Genomic DNA, 15,068 nt, shown 5'->3' with positions numbered 1-15,068 from the left:
TATATTAGGCTTGAGGGGGTCTGGAAGGTTAGGCAGACAGAATGAAGAAAACTTTTTCCAGATCTTGTTGTAGATGGCGTTGGTCACCGGTTTTCTCGATTTTTGTAGGGTAGCTATGACAGGAATTGATAGTCCTTTAGCTCTTAAAACCTGGGTTTCAGCAACCACGCCGCCAAGCTCCACTTCTGAGGGTCTGGGTGGAGAATGGGACCCTGAGAAAGAAGATCGTGTTTTATCGGCAACATTACTGGTCCATCCACTTGTAGTTGGGTAATTAGGTTGAACCAACTCCTTTTGGGCCACAATGGAGCTATCAGGATAGTTGGAGTCCTTTCTAGGCGTATCTTCCGTAGAACCTTGGCAAGGATGGGGATTGGCGGAAAAGCATAAGCTAGATGAAACGGCCAATCTTGGGTTAAAGCATCCAACCCCCTGGGATTGCCTCTCGGGTTCAGGGAAAAAAAGGTTTCGACCTTTGCGTTCTGGTGAGAGGCAAAGAGGTCGACGTCTGGATGACCCCATCTGTGAACCAGCATGCTGAATATTTGAGGATCCAGGCTCCACTCGCCAGGATGGATTTCCTGGCGGCTTAGGTAGTCTGCCTGAATATTTGTAGTTCCCTTGAGGTGGATTTCCGTCAGGGATAATAAGTGCTTTTCGGCCCAAGAAAGGATTCGAGCGGAGATTTTTATTAGACTGAGGGTTCTTGTACTGCCCTGGTGCCTGATATGGGCCACCGTGGTCATGTTGTCCGAGTATATCTGTACATGTTGACCCGAAATCTGATGACTTGCCGCTAGTAGAGTCTCTTCCACAGCCTTGAGCTCCCTGAAATTTGATGATTTCTCGGAAATCGATTGGCTCCACTGGCCCTGATAGGGGACATGGTTCACTATGGCTCCCCAGCCTCTCTTGCTGGCATCTGTTTTGATGGTGGTTAGAGGAGACTGAATCCAGCATACCCCTTTCAGAAGGTTCCTGGGCTTCATCCACCATGTTAAAGAAGCTTTCACTCTGCCCGGAGTGTGGATCCTCTTGGCAAGAGTGCCAGGTTGACCATCCCAATTGTGAAGAATGTGGGCTTGTAGAGTCCTTGAGTGAGCTTGAGCCCAAGCCACCGACTGTATGCAGGCTGTCATGGAACCCAACAGCGACATTCCCTCTCGCAGAGTAGGAGATCTCGTTTCTTTGAACTTCCTGACTTTTGTTAGTAGGGGAAGTCTGTGATCGTCTGGGAGGAAGGACATTTGTTTTGCTGAGTCCAGCATTACTCCCAGAAATCTCCTGGTTTTTGCAGGTTGAAGATGAGATTTTTGTAGGTTCGGAATCCAACCTAGAGATCTCAGAATGTCTAGAGTGGTAGAGACATGTGCTATCAGGGTTATCTCGGTGGAAGCTACTATCAGAAGATCGTCCAGATAGGGCACTATACAGACACCTTGCTTTCGGATAAATGACACTACTTCGGCCATCACCTTGGAGAACACCCTCGGTGCTGATGAAATGCCGAAGGGAAGGACTCCAAACTGATAGTGCTCCACCCGATGATTCCCCTGTATCGCAAACCTGAGATATTTTCTGTGTCTCGGGTGAATAGGGATGTGGAAATACGCATCCTTGAGATCGATGGTAGCCATAAAAGAGTGATGTTCTATCAGAGGAATCGCAGATCTTACGGACTCCATCTTGAACTTGCGATATTTCACGTGCTGGTTCAGACCCTTTAAGTTTATAATAATCCGGACGTCTCCTGAAGGTTTGGGAACCAGGAAGAGTCGGGAGTAGTGTCCTTTCCCCCACTCTGATTGTGGGACTGGGGAAATTACATTTGATCTGATAAGGTCTTTGAGACCTAAGGACAATAGACTGCGATCCCTTGATGATGGAAGGGAAGTGACTTTTAGACCCTGAGGTGGGGGAGAAATTAACTCTATTAACAGGCCGTCTCTGATGACATTGAGAACCCAGTGGGAGCTGGTAATATCCTCCCACTGAACCACATATTTCGAGAGTCTTCCCCCCACCGGGTCGGAGTCATTGTTTGTCCTGCTGGGATTGTTGCTGCTGCTGCTGTTGCGGGACAAAGATATTCTTTCCCCTGCCCTTTGCGTAGCTCCACCTGCCGGTTTTTCCTTTGCCTCTTGCTTGAGAGGGCTGAGGTTGTGGGCCACGAAAAAAACGTTTCCTAGGCTGTTTTTGCTCAGGGAATATATAGTACACCGCACACTCTATAAGTATTTTGCAACCGTGAAAATTTATTTAAAGAAACAACAATGCGATGTGAAAGCGACCAGAAGTAATTATGACGTTTCGGCCCTACCAGGGCCTTAATCATACAATCGCTAAGGAAAAAACAGAGAAACAAGATATAAGTATATGGTATACATAATAAACAATATATAACAAACAAAGTAAAATCCCATCTGGATGTAAAAGAAGAAAAAAATATACATAAAGAACATATGGTACAGTAACTATGGAACCATGGTATGTACAATATCTGAGACACCGCGTACATCTGTGAAACAGAAGGCGTAAGCATTGTTGCAGTTATAGGGGAAGAGAAGGCTGAGGTAGCCAGGTCACATGACTATACAAGCATATGGGAAACAAAAGGATTTTTTACCTTATAAACGCAGAGAAGAGAGGATAAAAATCCTTGTAGGAAGAGGTACAAACTGCAGAGAGAATAGTGGAGACATATGAGTAAAAGGAGCTATAAAGAGGACACACTGTTCATGGTTAAAATGGAGTGTAATCTACCTTAAGAGCCAGATTGTTGAGGGCATACAGTGGCATAAGATGCCTAACTGGAAGGGTCTGCGGACAAATGAGAGGAGATAGGACCATGATAAATGAAAAATAAGAGTCACAGAGCCTGCACACCACTTCAATACGAAGGTGATGACAAGGTCCAGGGAATCTAGTGAGCAAGTTACCTTATGTGTGGGGTTGCTAAGCGGCGCTCCCGCGCCCTGCTGTCGGTATGTAGCGTGGCCGGCGGTGCTGTGCTTTAAAATGCTCAGGGAGCGCCTTCTTTTTGTCGGTGGCTTTATCGAGAATATCGTCTAGGGCAGGACCAAAGACGTAGTCTCCTTTGAAAGGTATGGTGCAGAGCTTAGACTTAGAGGTGATATCCCCACTCCAGAGCTTAAGCCAGAGGGCTCTTCTGGCGGAGTTGGAAAGTACGAGGGATCTGGCGGCGACTCTTACAGACTCCAGAGAAGCGTCCGCCAAATACCCTGTAGCTTTATGCAGAATGGGTAGGGAATCCAATATCTCGCCTCTTGAGGTACCTTGAGATATGTGATTCTCTAATTTCTCAAGCCAGCAGGAGAGGGCTCTTGCCACACAGGTGGAGGCGACGTTAGCCTTAAGGACAGCTGCAGAAGTTTCCCATGATTTTCTGAGGAGACTTTCGATCTTTCTATCCATGGGATCCTTCAATTGAGAAGAATCCTCAAAGGGGAGTGCGGTTCTCTTGGCGACTCTAGCCACTTGCACATCGACCTTGGGAATATCTAATTTAAGGTCATCCTCAAGCAGAAATCTGTGCTTCATTTCTGAAGGGGTACTAAGACGCCTCTCAGGTAGTTCCCATTCCTGATTAATCATATTAGTGATATTGGCATGAACTGGGAAGCCCACTCTCTTCTCCGATGAAAGACCACCGAACATCTGATCCTGTATGGACTGCGGTACAGGTTCCTCTTCTAGTCCCATGGTATTACGGACAGCAGAGACTAGATCCTCAATATAGTCTGAGGAGAAAAGGTACTTCCTGACCTCAGCTTTAGGGGATACTGGATCCTCCCAGCCAACAGATGAGGCATGAGAGAGGTCCGAATCAGAGTCGGATTCCACAACCTGAATTTTCCTCTTCTTAGCCGGGGAATGAGGTTGTGGCTGCGGAGATGGAGGTGGGGGTGGAGGTGTAAAGGCTGCCAGAGAAGATTGTACCTCCTGTTTTACTAATGAGCGAATCTCATCCAATAGTGATGGCTGCTCAGCTCTTATTATCTTGTCCGTACATGACTGACAAAGTTTCTTGTCCCAGTTAGGAGGACATTTAGTGGAACAGATAGGGCACTTCTTTCTATAGGCACCTTTAGGGGCAGGTTTTTCTCCCTGAAATATATAAAGGGAGAGAGGGGTGAGGACTTCTAACCCCTGCTACACTCCTCCCGGATCCCATCCCTGCGAACACTTACAGAGGCAGGGGTGGCGCTGGGCTCCGCAGATACGGGGCATGAAGAACCTTCCATACTGAAGGAGATAGCCTTACCTCAGTGGTGGTTCAGCAGGCTTTTATGGACGCCGTCCAAGCAGCTGCTCCAGCGATTAATCCCCCTCCCCCTCCAGAATCCAGGTGAGGGAGCTGTGCGGTCCGACACGCCGGCCGGCGAAACCCGGAAGTACCGGCTTCTGGATGCATGAAGAAACCGGAAGTGACGCGCGAGAGCCGCTGACGTCACTTCCGGAACGCCGAGCCGACAACATGGAGGAGGAGGACGCCGGGCAGCTCCAGGAGGAGCCCGGTTAGGGAACCCCGGCCTGCTTTGCCCTCGTGGGGGCGCGGGAAGGCCGGGCGGGGGTCCCGAGGCCCTGCAAGCAGGAACGACGGGAGCAGCATGAGAAGGAGGCCAGAGGCGACCATCTGCTGCCCGGCTAAACAGGCAGCGCCTGCAAGGTACCGTAGCCACCGGCCACTACAGCACATGAGGAAACCTCTACCTGTCCCATGGGGAACAGGAAAGACACTGGCAAGTGGGAGGTGGGAGGTCCTTTTAACCTCTGTGTTTCCTGTTCCCCATTAGGGCAAAGAGACAACCTCCATATGCCGTCGTGGAAGGTGACTAGAGAAAAATTGACAAGAGATTTCAACGCAAGATTGTGCGGATGTTGGACAAAGAACCTCGACTAACATCCAAACAAGTTCAAGCTGCCCTGCAGTCTGAGGGTACAACAGTGTCAACCCTTACTATCCGTCGGCATCTGAATGAAAAGGGACTGTATGGTAGGAGACCCAGGAAGACCCCACTTCTTACCCCGTGACATAAAAAAGCCAGGCTGGAGTTTGCCAAAACTTACCTGAAAAAGCCTAAAACGTTTGGGAAGAATGTTCTCTGGTCAGATGAGACAAAAGTAGAGCTTTTTGGGCAAAGGCATCAACATAGAGTTTACAGGAGAAAAAAAGAGGCATTCAAAGAAAAGAACACGGTCCCTACAGTCAAACATGGCGGAGGTTCCCTGATGTTTTGGGGTTGCTTTGCTGCCTCTGGCACTGGACTGCTTGACCATGTGCATGGCATATGAAGTCTGAAGACTACCAACAAATTTTGCAGCATAATGTAGGGCCCAGTGTGAGAAAGCTGGGTCTCCCTCAGAGGTCATGGGTCTTCCAGCAGGACAATGACCCAAAACACACTTCAAAAAGCACTAGAAAATGGTTTGAGAGAAAGCACTGGAGACTTCTAAGGTGGCCAGCAATGAGTCCAGACCTGAATCCCATAGAACACCTGTGGAGAGATCTAAAAATGGCAGTTTGGAGAAGGCACCCTTCAAATATCAGGGACCTGGAGCAGTTTGCCAAAGAGGAATGGTCTAAAATTCCAGCAGAGCATTGTAAGAAACTCATTGATGGTTACCGGAAGCAGTTGTTCGCAGTTATTTTGGCTAAAGGTTGTGCAACCAAGTATTAGGCTGAGGGTGCCAATACTTTTGTCTGGCCCATTTTTGGAGTTTTGTGTGAAATGATCAATGTTTTGCTTTTTGCTTCATTCTCTTTTGTTTTTTCATTTAAGACAAATTAAATGAAGATAATACCAAAGAATTTATGTTTGCAATCATTTTCAGGAAGAAACTGAGTACTATCTGACAGAATTGCAGGGGTGTCAATACTTTTGGCCATGACTGTATAACAATCAGCATGTCCTCGCTGCCCGCAGGACCCCCACGATCTGGCTTTGCCCAATCTGCTTTATGTAGAGGGTAACCATTTGTAAACCAGTCGTTGCAGGCTTGCCCAGGTAATATGCTGCTGCAGAAGCAGAATGCATGTTACCCTGGTTTGTAAAATCTGCCAGATATGAAGATCAGGTTTTCTAGTGTGCCCTCCTCATAGTGCTCTCCAAACCTTGGCATTACAGAGCGTGTAATAGAGTGCTGATATCAGGAACTGGTTCTAAGTGGTCATAGCCATGATACGAAGCACAACCACTAATACATATATGGTAACTGCAAGTACAAACAATTGCCAGTGTATAGCGGCTACAATGCAGACACGTGTGGGCCACGACCACATCAATCAGCTATCTATGGGTCTCTAAAACAATCTAAAATGGATAGTCTATACTTCACAGCCACACATAGTAACATAGTTAGCAAAGCCAAAAAAGAAAAAATGAAAAAAAAAAAAAAAGAAAGGACATTTTCCCATCCAGTTCAGCCTATATTCCATCCGACTAAATCCCCAGATCTACATCCTTCTAAAGAACCTAATAACTGTAAAGGTACCTTCACACGAAGCGACGCTGCAGCGCTGTCACACAGACCGCTCTCCAGCGACCAACGATGCCGAGGTCCCCGGGTAACCAGGGTAAACATCGGGTTGCTAAGTGCAGGGCCGCGCTTAGTAACCCAATGTTTACCCTGGTTACCAGCGTAAAATGTAAAAAAAACAAACAGTACATACTTACATGCGTCCCCCGGCGTCCGCTTCCTGCACTGACTGAGCGCCGGCAGTAGCAGGGCACAGCGGTGACGTCACCGCTGTGCTGTGCTTTCACTTTGCGGCGCTCAGTCAGTGTGGGAAGCGGACGCCGGGGGACGCATGTAAGTATGTACTGTTTGGTTTTTTTACATTTTACGCTGGTAACCAGGGTAAACATCGGGTTACTAAGCGCGGCCCTGCACTTAGTAACCCGATGTTTACCCTGGTTACCAGTGTAAAATATCGCTGGTATCGTTGCTTTTGCTGTCAAACACAACGATACACGGCGATCGGACGACCAAATAAAGTTCTGAACTTTATTCAGCGACCAGCGACATCACAGCAGGATCCTGATCGCTGCTGCGTGTCAAACTAAACGATATCGCTATCCAGGACGCTGCAACGTCACGGATCGCTAGCGATATCGTTACAAAGTCGTTTCGTGTGAAGGTACCTTAAGATGCAATATTGTTAGGCTAGGTTCCCATTGCGTTAGGGCAATCCGTTTAGCGCTAGCGGATTGCGCTAACGCAATGACTTTTAAGGGGTCGCGTTAAACGTCCCCGCTAGCGCAGATTCCCAATCTGCAAGAGCGGGGAACGGACCTCGGGCGCGCCGCGGACGCTGCAAGCAGCGTCCGAGGCGCGCTACAAAAGAACGGCACATCGCGAGCGTGTGCCGAAAATGACAAGCGCTAGCAATGCGCTTTAACATTTCCGGCAATGGGAGCGCTAACGGACGCGTTGCACGGCGTTAATTTTGCCGTGCAACGCTGTCCGTTAGCACTCACACTAAAACACAATGGGAACCTAGCCTTACGCTCCAGGAAGACATCCAAGCCTCTCTTGAGCCCCTCTACTGAGTTCGCCATCACCACCTCCTCAGGCAAGGAATTCCAGATTCTCACTGCCCCAACAGTAAAGAATCCTCTTCTCTCCTCCAGACGCAGAGAATGCCCCCTCGTGACGGTCACCTTCCTTGGTATAAACAGATCCTCGGAGAGATATTTGTATTGTCCCCTTATATACTTATACATGGTTATTAGATCGCCCATCAGTCTTTTCTAGACTAAATAATCCTAATTTTGCTATGTCAAAATACCTTATGATGAGCTGATCAATGCTAATTTCAGGTAGAAACCAATTGTACGGCGCCCTTTGTAGTATAAAATCTTAAAAGGGAACCTTTCACCTCATTTTTAGCATCTAAACTGTCCCAAGTGTGTTAGTGATTCAATGTACATCACTAACACTTTGTTTTCAAATCAAAACAGCGCCGTAACCATCTCCAAAAATCACTTTATAATACCTTCTCATTCTGTCATCGGGGTGAGCTTCATTTTTGTTTCTTCATTCACGGGCTCATCATATTGTCGAGGCCCACGCATTCGGATCTTCTAGGGTGCGACAGTCAAGGGAATCTGCTCTAAAATGCCACGCTGGCGCAGTGTCGAGCGGCTCTCCGCTCAAACACTTATTTTTGGAGATGATTACGGCCCCATTTTGATTGAAAACAACGTGTTAGTGATGCACAATCCATCACTAACAACAAACTGAGGACAATGTGCATCATTAACACGTTTTCAATCAAAATGGCGCCGTAATCCTCTCCAAAAATAACTTTGTACAGTTATACAATATCTTCTCATTCAGGCATAGGGGTGGGCTCCATTTTCTGTCATTCATGGGCTCGTTATATTGTTGACACCCACGCACTGTGATTGATGCTTCAGGGTGTGCTGACGTCACGGTAATCTGCACTAAAATCCCGCGCATGTGCAGTGAAGAGTGGCTCCCGCGCATGTGCAGTGAAGAGTGGCTCCCGCGCATGTGCAGTGAAGAGTGGCTCCCGCGCATGTGCAGTGAAGAGTGGCTCCCGCGCATGTGCAGTGAAGAGTGGCTCCCGCGCATGTGCAGTGAAGAGTGGCTCCCGCGCATGTGCAGTGAAGAGTGGCTCCCGCGCATGCACACCGAGTCTGTGTGTACGTACCCAGCTTCATTGTCTGTGTGCTGGAGCCACTACGAGTCACAGGCTCTGACCATGCCCGACACTGCGCAAGCACGACAAGCCGCTCAACACTGCGCAAGCGCGGGATTTTAGGGCAGATTCCCTTGACTTTGCTTCACCTGGAAGATCAGAGTGCGTGGGCATTGACAATATGATGAGCCCTGGGCCGTGACTGAAACAAAATGAAGCCCACCCCTATGACTGAATGAGAAGGTACTACAGAACTATACAAAGGTTATTTTTGGAGATGTTACAGCACCGTTTTGTATGAAAGCAGCTTGGTAATTTTGCACATTGCATCACTAACACCCTGGGGACAGTTAAATTGCTAAAAATGATGTGAAAGGTTCCCTTTAAATTGACTTCACCTAGCACTATTTTATGAATGGTTCCTTATTTTGGCAAACAAGCTCCCTATGACTTTCATATATCCTTAACATTAGAGATGGGAGAATCCATACCCAGAAATGCTTTCTATTGGTGAGGTCAGCCATCTGAATTTCCTTACCTCCCTGCACTCGTGGGTCGTTGTGTGTCCATCATGCTGCAATGAGGACATGGCTCCTGCAGGGAGGTAAGGAGATTCACCGCACTCCTGTCCAGCAGACACCGATCACTAACCTGGCTCATGGACTGGAGTCCTGTGAATCAATTCTCCCATCTCTGATATGGTAGTAGTGTGTACTAACATAAGGAAAAGGTCTACACAGAGCATCTATAGATGAGCACCGTACATGGCTGTCAATGGACGCATGATATATTCAGCGTACAGACATATCCAAGAATTTGCTCATGGTATGCGTTTCAGCCTCTTCGTCCTGAGACAGATGATCTTTAGTTCCTGGGAACATGAATAAAGATACTTAAGTGTTTAACAAGCCAACATTAAGTGCTGCACCAATCATCTGCACAACAGTGCTACTTCATGAAGGCACAGGTAGAACTGCTGTGAACCATACATGAATTTATTTGTGCAGCTGTCTACCCTGCCACGCTCTCGCTTTCCTGGAGGCCATTTTGTTATGGGGGTATACGCACGCTGCTCCTGCTGTTTACACACCGCTGTGAACCTCTGGAATCACGGTCGTGGTCTATGCATTCCTGCCAACGGGGACAGTGCACACTCACGCTGACTTTAACCCCTGAGACAAGGACCAAAAGAAGAGGGTTACTACTCACCATGTGCTGATGATGCTGAGTGCTGGGTATATTGGATTCTTGAAAAAAGGTACTGAGAGCAGTCTAAAAAGGAAAAAGAAAACAAACAAAAAAAAACTTGCATTAGACCCTTCATGTATCAAAGGGGTCAACCAACAAGTGAAAATAAATAAGGTATAAGCCATATACACAACACACTAGAACGGAGGCATGTATCCCCTGGATGGCATGTATGTACAATACAAAGGCCAGCTCACTGTGAACACATACAGGAGGTAGGATGACAGCTCGGCAAACATAACGCTGTGGAAGGAACATTAGCCCAGATTTGTCTTGTGGATGGCAATGACATCACTCCACCGGCAGGAGAAACAGGAAGGGAGCGTTCAAACACCTCCGACAAAATAATGATGGCAGTCATCATAGGGGAAGCGCTTGGCACTCACATTATATAGAAAGTGGGTTTTTTCCTTGCCTTTACCAGGTGCACACAAAATTATGTATATGTATAGGCTTAATTTTGTGATTTAGTACAGGAGGGTGACTTTTACTTTTCAGGTATTGCATTGCTGCAAATTGCATTGCGGGAGGCATTCACAGCGTGCGGATCACAGGAAAACCTGCTTCAGCAGCCCCAAGACAATGGCCAGACACGCCAGGTATGTATTCACAGGCTGCAGACACACAGTGATCAGGGGTAACACTAAATGGGAGCCCTTTGTCCCAAATCTACAATGTTGTGCAGTGGTGTGTAATCCTCATAGCCAGGATGTCAGACAAGTGTGCACACACTGTATGTAAACAAACAGCCACCATAACCCAACATACAAGGTGTGCCATGACAGCGCCGGAGAACGGCTTCTATCCCCATGGACACGTAGTAATAGTATATGTCATCTGTATGGATAAAGAGAGCACATCTGTCTGGCAAACAGCGAGTCGAGTCGTTGTTATGCAACATATGCAGAATGCACAGAGACAGGAAAGCCGCCCTGCCCCCTTCTACTCCATGTATCATTGTAAACAATGACCCTCACATACACCACAATACACATTGCGCCCCCCCAATTGTGCGGGCACACAAAGGAAATCCAACAAGGTAGCTATGCCTAAATATATACATGAGTATATGTGTGTGCAGCAGAACGAGGCGGAGACACCACTGACAACAATAACAATGAGGGTTAACCCTTTCACCACCCAAGAGTCACACTGCGGAATTCACAAGAAAGCAGCAATGGGAGTATATTCTACATATGGGACTTTTATCACCTGCAAGATTGGAACATAAAAAAAAGAAAAGGAAAAAAAAAAAAAAAACAGCATTTTATAGGAAAGCTAAAAAGGTCTGGAAGCAATTCAGTAATGTTTATCAAACAAAGCCAACAACAAATAAAAGGAAGCAAGGAATCTGAACGAGCACGATCCTGCGACATACACATCAGTCCTGACAATGCACGTCTATCCTATAGATTCCTACAGCCTCAAATTAGGAAATCACAAATAATCAATCATCAAAAATATACTCAAGGCTGACAGTTTCACAATGACTTCAGCATTTCTCAAGAAACAGTCATCATTTATAGTAAATCAAACGAAAGATATGCAGGAACCATTTTCCTTTTCTATCACAAACCTAATAAACACTAATTTGTGTGTTCTAGAGTTGTCGACACAGATGTATGTTATCATTAACAAGAAAGCTTCCCGTCATCAACACCAGGCAAAACTAACGCCTGGAGCATGGCCATTTATATTATTCCTGAGGATTACCGTATCGAGTACGTACTTACGCAAAAATAGGGACAAAAGGGGGTTTCCTTTTAAGGGCAAATATATATCAAGAAGAATAAACAGAACAAAATTTGCATGTGTATACAGAGGACTGATAGCCGAAACAAATCTACCTCTAACTTTGTACCAATGTGTTGTATTCAGGGCATTTCTGAGTCTGACATACATACCTTCTGTGCTTATTATCTTATTTTGATGACCCTATTTACTGTTATTCTGTTTCCAGTTCTTTTAACCAATGAGTTACCATGTGCCATATTCCAGACCCCACTCCCATAAACCATCTCCTGACAGTTGTCCAGGGTAGTTATATTCTGGGCACGGAGCGCAGGCAAGGCTATAGGATGGATACAATTACCATGGTTATAAATAGATCCAGTGGTCACATGGTCTTTCTGCCACCCCCCACCCCTTTGTATAGGATTTTGGTGAAGGGTTTTTACGGAAGAAAAAACAAAAAACAAAACAGCAACTAAACCAGTGTGACAACCCAACAAACCTCTCCAGCAATACACAAGGAGAGATGTCAGGAGTAGGATGAGCCCATACAGGGGTCCGGCATATATACTGTGCGATATGTATATTCCCACACACCTGATTGTTGGCGGCCTACGGACCAAACCCGTCAGGGAATTATTATACTGGATTTATAGACAGCCACGCAGATTCTACTTCTGACCCACGTCGGCCATCAGCAGCACTTCTCCTACTGTGTACAGTAAACAAGCCTGAGGCAGCAGCAGAAGCAGCCATGCACCACACAGGGCTGCACAGAACTCAGGGGCAAGATTTCACCATGCATGTAGATTTTGTGTAGGCCCATACTGTTCCTGAGGACAACAGTCGCCCCTAGAAATTTCCAAACCAGGGATCAGCAACCACCAACACTCCAGGTGTCCAGAACTACACCACCCAGCATTCCCTACAAGCAACAGGAGCAAAGTGTCAAAGGTTGCAGATCCATTTTCTAGACTGCCATCTTACCCGACTACAGGCCTAATCGTTTTAATGGGCAGGTGCTCTAAGAACCAAATGACTGTGGCATATTCGGTCACTGCATGAAAAGCAATCCCATAATGCATGGTTAATATTGGTAATCTTGGCATTCATACAGGAGCGGGGTGTAGGGTGTGCGGATGTCAGGATCTCCGCTTTGCAGGATACAGGCTGCTGTAGTGACCTGTACTCTGATCATACTCCCAGAATAGGAGGCTGTGCAGAATACAGGCTGCTGTACAGTGACCTGTACGCTGATCAAACCCCCAGAATAGGAGGTTGTGCAGAATACAGGCTGCTGTACAGTGACCTGTTGTCTGATCATACTACCAGAATAGGACGCTGTGCGGAATACAGGCTGCTGTACAGTGACCTGTTGTCTGATCATACTACCAGAATAGGACGCTGTGCGGAATACAGGCTGCTGTACAGTGACCTGTTGTCTGATCATACTACCAGAATAGGAGGCTGTGCAGAATACAGGCTGCTGTACAGTGACCTGTACGCTGATCAAACCCCCAGAATAGGAGGTTGTGCAGAATACAGGCTGCTGTACAGTGACCTGTTGTCTGATCATACTACCAGAATAGGACGCTGTGCGGAATACAGGCTGCTGTACGGAATACAGGCTGTTGTACAGTGACCTGTTGTCTGATCATACTACCAGAATAGGACGCTGTGCGGAATACAGGCTGCTGTACAGTGACCTGTTGTCTGATCATACTACCAGAAAAGGACGCTGTGCGGAATACAGGCTTCTGTATGGTGACCTGTACGCTAATCATACTCCCAGAATAGGACGCTGTGCGGAATACAGGCTTCTGTACAGTGACCTGTTGTCTGATCATACTACCAGAAAAGGACGCTGTGCGGAATACAGTCTGCTGTACGGTGACCTGTACGCTAGTCATACTCCCAGAATAGGACGCTGTGCGGAATACAGGCTGCTGTACAGTGACCTGTACTCTGATCATACTACCAGAAAAGGACGCTGTGCGGAATACAGGCTTCTGTACAGAATACAGGCTTCTGTACGGTGACCTGTACGCTAATCATACTCCCAGAATAGGACGCTGTGCGGAATACAGGCTGCTGTACAGTGACCTGTTGTCTGATCATACTCCCAGAATAGGACGCTGTGAGGAATACAGGCTGCTGTAGTGACCTGTACTCTGATCATACTCCCAGAATAGGAAGCTGTGCGGAATGCAGGCTGCTGTAGTGACCTGTACTCTGATCATACTCCCAGAATAGGACGCTGTGCGGAATACAGGCTGCTGTAGTGACCTGTACTCTGATCATACTCCCAGAATAGGACGCTGTGCGGAATACAGGCTGCTGTACAGTATCCTGTTATCTGATCATACTCCCAGAATAGGACGCTGTGTGGAATACAGGTTTCTGTACAGTGATCTGTACTCTGATCAAACTCCCAGAATAGGACGCTGTGTGGAATACAGGCTGCTGTACAGTGACCTGTACTCTGATCATACTCCCAGAATAGGACGCTGTGCGGCATACAGGCTGCTGTACAGTGAGCTGTACTCTGATCATACTCCCAGAATAGGACGCTGTGCGGAATACAGGCTGCTGTACAGTGACCTGTACGCTGATCATACTCCCAGAACAGGATACTAGGGCGCAGCTATATAAGCGGTCCCCAATACCACACAGTAGGTGAATACGGTCGGACACACCGCCTGGATTGTAGGATCGCACCGGTGTCGGCTCACCGTAGGACCAAACCAAAAAGCCAAAGGGTTATGGGAGTGTGCACTGCAGAAATAGTGATGCTGGGCCCTGGGTTGTGGGTGGCAGCAGGGCTGTCTCTGCCTGCAGACTATAGACGGTGCGACAATTGGGATTCACATGCATGTGAACAGGTCCAATGGGTAACCCAAGAGGACAGGTAGTCAATAGCGACCGTGTGCGGCTCACAGCGGGGACCTGGCGTGCACGGCGTGCTGCTGTGTACACTGGGCGTGTGTATAAACACGGTGCGCCGTCTCACCTCAAACTGCCAGTGTGCCGCCTGCAGTAGCTGCTTGGCCTGGTCCGCCGCGCACCCTGCAGTCAGCACGAACTGGTTAATCATGACCTGATGCCGCAATTCCTCCATGTTTACCGACATCCCGGGCCCCGCTCCGCACTCCCCGCCCGGCAGCCTCGTTATGTCCTTAACCACAGGACCCGGCGCGTCACCCACCGTAGGGTGGGGCCTATCGATAAACCGTGTACGTTCATTGGAAGAAAGACCTGTCACTCCGTATCGCTTCACTCAGTCACTCGGCCGGCTATTGGCTGATAAGCTTGTTTTGGCTGTCCCCGCTTCATGATTGGTGGAATTCTCTTCGCCAGTGTTGTACTCGCCCTTCTTGATGTTTTGGATCGTGCCGATTGG

The 15,068-nt window shown here is 47.6% G+C and overlaps 1 protein-coding gene across 1 annotated transcript in view; it reads right to left on the bottom strand.

Annotated features, from left to right (window-relative positions):
* The window catches only part of UBALD2 (UBA like domain containing 2), a 39,566-nt gene extending 24,707 nt beyond the window's left edge, over positions 1-14,859 (bottom strand). Inside the window, exons 1-2 of the mRNA XM_077251810.1 lie at positions 14,679-14,859; positions 9,899-9,961 (exon numbers count right to left, since the gene is read on the bottom strand). Coding sequence (XP_077107925.1) covers positions 9,899-9,961; positions 14,679-14,798 — 183 coding nt within the window. The 5' untranslated portion in view covers positions 14,799-14,859. The remainder of the gene's footprint in view (positions 1-9,898; positions 9,962-14,678) is intronic.
* Positions 14,860-15,068: the final 209 nt, after the last annotated feature.

This window comes from Ranitomeya variabilis, chromosome 4 (genome assembly GCF_051348905.1).
Source record: "Ranitomeya variabilis isolate aRanVar5 chromosome 4, aRanVar5.hap1, whole genome shotgun sequence".
Classification (NCBI taxonomy): Eukaryota; Metazoa; Chordata; class Amphibia; order Anura; family Dendrobatidae; genus Ranitomeya; species Ranitomeya variabilis.
This window is presented reverse-complemented; position numbering and strand designations above follow the sequence as displayed.